Raw genomic sequence first — 5,574 nt, 5'->3', positions numbered from 1 at the left:
GATGGACCCTACTTGTAGAACATTCTTCTTACGTAAGAAAAAATAGCTAACAGAGTAATTTCTCCCGCGTTTTGTATGGTTTAAATTTTTTCTCAGAAGTTTTGCATGTTTCTCCCCCTCCCCTCTTTTTTTCCCTCTTCTCTCCCACAATCTACAACAAAACACATTTTGATTATAATAACTCAAGGATTCAGACGCTTATGTGTTTCAGTTAACTAGGCCATTTTGATTATCTTTATGCTCTTTGCTAAAATATTTAGGTCTTTGAGTGCAAGGCTTACTGCCAATGTATGATCAGAAGTAGACAAAGAAAACACCGAGGTACAGATCTCAAGACAAGTCTTTGAGAATCCATGGCCTTAAAAAAGAAAATCATGAAAAATACTAGTAAATTATCTTTCTTAACGAAAATTCTTTGAAGTGCCATACCCTTCTGTAAAGAAAATATGGTACCTCGTGTAAACAAAGAGGGCAAAAAACATTGGAAACCAAAGTCTCTTTGGACTTTACCAAAACAAAACATAGAATTAAAGTAGTGCCTTCACATATGATACAAAGTACACAGTATACACAACACAACCAGCAATCTAATTCTTCTAGCTAGCTAAAGCCACGGACAATGTTGTACTGGTTCATAGTTACAAGCCCAGCACATGGAGGAAGCTCGTCCGATAGCTAGTAAGTATTAAAAAGAAAAAGAAAAACAAGAACAAGAACAAGAACAAACAAAGCAAAACAAACAACACATATACAATACACAATACGGCGACTTTTCATAGACTATAGGGTTTGGTTAATATGAATAACTCCATAACCCATCTCCATTTCCATCGCCGCCAGATTCATCCGAAGAGGACTTTGACTGAATCCTAGGCGGAGTTAAGAGCATCCCTTCCGCCATATTCACCAACAAACTCGGCATATTCAGTAACTCTTCTTCGTCAGTGAAGTGCTCTTCCTCAGTTCTTTTAAGATACGTCATCTCCTGATGATCAGTACTACTACTACTACTACTACTACTACTCTCCGACGATCTTTCCATCCTCGCCTCAGCCGCACACACCGCCGCGGCGCGTATGTCAACAGGCGACTTTGAAAGCGGTATCGGATACCAAAGAATCAAGTCCGGGAAGTTCAACGCCGTATCGGGCCCCCTCAAAGCCAAAGCCGCAACGTCATACGCCGTCGCCGCCATGTCCCGCGTCGGATACGTGCCGAGCCAAATGCGCGTGGCTTTACGTGGCTGGCGTATCTCTGATACCCATTTGCCGCTCCGACTCCGAGCGCCCCGAAACTTCTTGTGCTTAGCAGTACTACTAGTACTGGACGACGATCCGGGTTGCCCCGAAAACACTTCCGACACAGATATCGGTGACGTGGCGGTGGTGATTGTAGAACTTGAAGTAGCTATTGTTGCTGTGGTATGACTGTTCAGGGTTGTTTCCTCCCGGCGCACATTAGCTAGTCTATATGGGTTATTTCGGTGCACGTTAGAAGGATTCTTGGCCATTTTGCCTTGCACTATTGACCCCCCTTCGTTTTTTGGTTTGGTTTGGTTTTTTCTCTTTTTTGGGCTCATTTGGCCATTTACTTGCCTACATATAATTTTTGGGGTTTCGTACGGACGCAGGAATAATTACAAAAATAAAGTTTATTGATGTCTCACTAAAGTTTTATTCTAGAAAAAAAGTGACTAAAATGTGTGATAGGTTATACCACCAATTTTTCTTATATAGAGTTCAGAAATTACTGGGCCATCAACTCCAATAAATAATTCAAATATTTACTTATTAAGTCAAACTATCGTACAATCAATGTCAAAAAAATAGTTTAAATATTTTCTTGGAGTTTACCAATCAAAATATCAACCAAAAATAGTAATAATAATAGTAATTTCACCAATTATAATTATTGTTATATTAATTTGTAAATTTTATATAATAAAATCTTTATGTTGATAATTCCATAGTTAGGGAGGAGTGATTTTATATGGTGAATGTCTTAGTTAAAAATACCAAAATATGTGAACCAATTAAGTTTTAAAACTCTTAAAAATTTTGTAATTTTTAAAACTATTTTTCATTTATTAATTTCATTATTATGTGTTTCATTTTAATTTTTAGGGTTTATAAATTATAAAAGTACAAAGTTCTTGTGATGGAGGTATGGTGAGGTTCAAGTTTTCAAAAAGAAAACTTTACACATATATACACTTTGCTATATTTGATTAGAGGGAGGAAAATGAAAGAGAAGATAAAAAGAATATATAGGGAATGAGAGAAAATTGTAGGCCCAAATGATAGGTTTTTCATTAAATTTAGCTCATTTTATTTTCTCTCATGCTTATCAAACAACCAAAAAAACTTAAGAGCGGTTTGGTAATATTGTTCTAGTAACAATATTTGTATTTTTTGAAAATATGTGTGGGTGAAAAGTATGTGAAAATACGTATAATATTATTTAAAAACTGAAAAATATGTATTTAAACACATGTACCAAACGGCCCTTTAGGAGTGTTTGGTACATGTACTTAAAAACATGTGTTTTGTTGTTTGAAAAACATGTGTGGAAATATATGTGTGTGAAAAAATGTGTAAAAATACGTATAATATTGTTTAAAAACTGAAAATTATTGTTTGAAATAGTGTACTAAATACTCTCTTAATTTCTCTTTTTTTTTTTTTTTCTTTGCTCTCCTCAAACTAAATATAGAGTTAGATTGAGCCTGTGTAGAATTTTTATACGGTAAAGAAATTTTTTTAGAGGAATCAAACGGTGGGACAGAAGGGTGGGAAACTTGTGGCTGAAGCTATTGGTCCGACATCAAGTTGTGTGGCTCAAAGTGGGTACACGTAGTGGACTCGATGACGGGATTAGCTGTGATCGTGATCTACTGGGTCCACCATCATATCAATTCCTGAATTCCTCTCTCTTGCATTGAAAATATCTTGGTTTTACTTATGCTTAACGACGTTGATCAAGGATAATATCGAATTTTATAAAAAGAATTACCAATAATTAATCTTTGGTCACGCTTTCCATTATTTGTATTTTTTGGCAGATTGTACGAATACTCATTGTGACATTTTACGGAGCTCTAGTGCAGTAGTGCTTTACTTTTTAAATTTTTTTTTTTGAATGGAAGAGCAGGTGCTGTGAGGTTCCGAGGACCCAAGAAGCCGAAGACCCGAAGAAGGGAAGGTCGACATGCAGTAGGTAAGATAGAGCAAAGGAGTAAGGGAAGTTACCTGAAAATACCCGAAGATGATGTGGCATGGGCATTGCTGACATAAGGGTTACACCTATCCGAAGGTGGTAGGCTAATTTAGAGGGATGCATTAAATGAACAACCATTCTCGGCCGCATTAATTGGAAGATACTGGGTCAATCGTCGCATTAATGTGGATATGACGAACAACGATCGAACGCAAGTTAGAACTCGCTCCATTACCGAATGACGTGTCATAGAGGAAAACATAAGTAGATTGTGAGGTGTAGGGCCATGATGAAAGGAGCAAATAGTATAAATAAGAGTCGGGACACTGTAGATAGGGGATTTTTGTTGTTGAACCCTCTCTACCAAATGTATTGTATGAGGACCTTAAGTGAATAAAGAAGCAGCAACGTTTTTACGCTAGTTTTATGAGTTTTTGGTCCTTACAATTGGCGCCGTCTGTGGGAACAACAACAACGTAACACATTCCATTTAGACGTGTATGGCGGAGGTGTATCTAGAAGGGGAGGAATCAGTAAGTTCAAGAAGCAGGGACGTAGCTGTGAGTCTCCAGCGTGACAAGGGGAAGGGACATACTTCGGGGGTGGTGAAAGCATATGATGGCGGTCAGGGGGCTGAGCAACGATCGTTAACTGAAGGGCATATGTCTCACGACGATGTATTGCGACAGATGCAATCTGAGATAGCGTACTTACGCAAGTGCGTGACTAGTAAGAAGCGAAGACGTAAGGGTAATGCTAGCTCTTCCAGTGATAGTTCGGAAGAAAACCCAGGAGGAATTCATCCCCCAATGTTTGAGCCTACTCGAAGTGTGACCCATGCCAGTGTGTCTTCGGGCGTTAGGGCAAAACAGCAGAGGGAGACGAGGATGCCCGATATTGATGGGATATATCGCGATGACGGGAGTGATGCAATGGGTAAAGCCCTGAGACAAATTGCCAAATCCCCTTTTGTGGCAAAGATAAACAGGGCAAAGCTACCTCGTAGGTTTTCTCAACCCACCTTTACTATGTATAACGGGAGGACTGACCCTGTAGAGCACGTTAGTCATTTTAGTCAGAAGATGGCCGTTTATTCGAATAATGAGGCATTGATGTGTAGAGTTTTTCCCTCCAGTTTGGGGCCCGTGGCTACGAGGTGGTTTGAATGCTTTGGCAGAAGGTTCCCTGAGGTCTTTTGAGGAATTGACTAGGGCATTTGGAGCAAGGTTCATAACTTGTACTAGGATTCCAAAACCTTTGGATGCTCTACTGTCTATGTCTATGAGGGAAGGTGAAACACTCAAAACCTATTCTGACCGATACTGGGAAACGTATAATGAGATTGATGGGGATGTGGAAAGTGTAGCCGTGAGAACTTTCAAGGTGGGTCTTCCCACGGAGCATGGGTTAAGGAAGTCTTTGACAATGAAGACAACGATAGACATGCGTCAGCTTATGGACCGGATAGATAAATATAAACGGGTAGAAGAAGATCAGATGCAAAGCAAAGGCAAAATGAAAGGGTATCTGGAGAGGAAGGATCTTCGGGTAGGGGGGTTTCAAGGTATTCGGCCCAGACGCGACTTTACAAGCCATCCGAGGACCGCCGAGTCTCCTCTAGTTAACTCATTATTTAAGGACCCCGTGCATCACATACTGGAGAAAATTTGGCATGAGCCATATTTTAGGCCACCAAACAAAATGAGTGGAGATGCATCCACGAGAAACCAAAACCTTCACTGTCATTACCATCAGGATAAGGGACACACCACGGAGAAGTGCAGGACACTGCGCGACCATTTGAATCAATTGATTAGGGTCGGGAAGATCAATCACTTACTGGCAAAGCCGAATGGGAATCAAGAACAACTCGATACTCGGAAATATTGGGGTCAGGCCCCTCAACCATCTCTAGGCACTATTAACGTCATCTTGACCCAGCCAAGAGGAGACTATGGGAAACCTTCTCGGGTCATGACCGTTCAAAACAAGTGTGGGAATGAGAACGTGGAAGAAAATCATCAAACAAACATAAGAATGAGATCCTCGGCGACGCCTATTTTGGGTTTTTCTGATAAGGATAAAGAGGGAACGTTTCAACCCCACGATGATGCCTTGGTCGTCACCGTTCGTATCGGGGGATATGATGTGAAACGAGTCTTGGTGGATGATGGAAGTGGTGCCGAGATTATGTATCCGGACCTATTCAATGGATTAAAGTTGAAAGAGGAGGACTTGGAAAAATACAACCATCCGTTGGTCGGTTTTGATGGAAACCAGGTGATCCCGCGAGGAATGATTAGGCTGCCCGTGCAGGTGAAGGGTTCCGAAGTACAGGCAAACTTCATAGTTGTTATG

The 5,574-nt window shown here is 40.3% G+C and overlaps 1 protein-coding gene across 1 annotated transcript; it reads right to left on the bottom strand.

The window, feature by feature from the left end:
• Window positions 1–505: 505 nt before the first annotated feature.
• On the bottom strand, window positions 506–1,674 carry LOC142622331 (ethylene-responsive transcription factor ERF027-like). Its single transcript, XM_075795780.1, has one exon. The coding sequence runs from the start codon at window positions 1,577–1,579 to the stop codon at window positions 794–796; it is 786 nt and encodes a 261-aa protein (XP_075651895.1). The 5' UTR covers window positions 1,580–1,674; the 3' UTR covers window positions 506–793.
• Between the last annotated feature and the right edge of the window lie 3,900 nt (window positions 1,675–5,574).

The sequence above is a fragment of the Castanea sativa genome, chromosome 1 (assembly GCF_040712315.1).
Source record: "Castanea sativa cultivar Marrone di Chiusa Pesio chromosome 1, ASM4071231v1".
In the NCBI taxonomy this organism is placed as follows: Eukaryota; Viridiplantae; Streptophyta; class Magnoliopsida; order Fagales; family Fagaceae; genus Castanea; species Castanea sativa.
The sequence above is the reverse complement of the archived record's forward strand: the minus strand, read 5'-3'. Positions and strand labels throughout refer to the sequence as shown.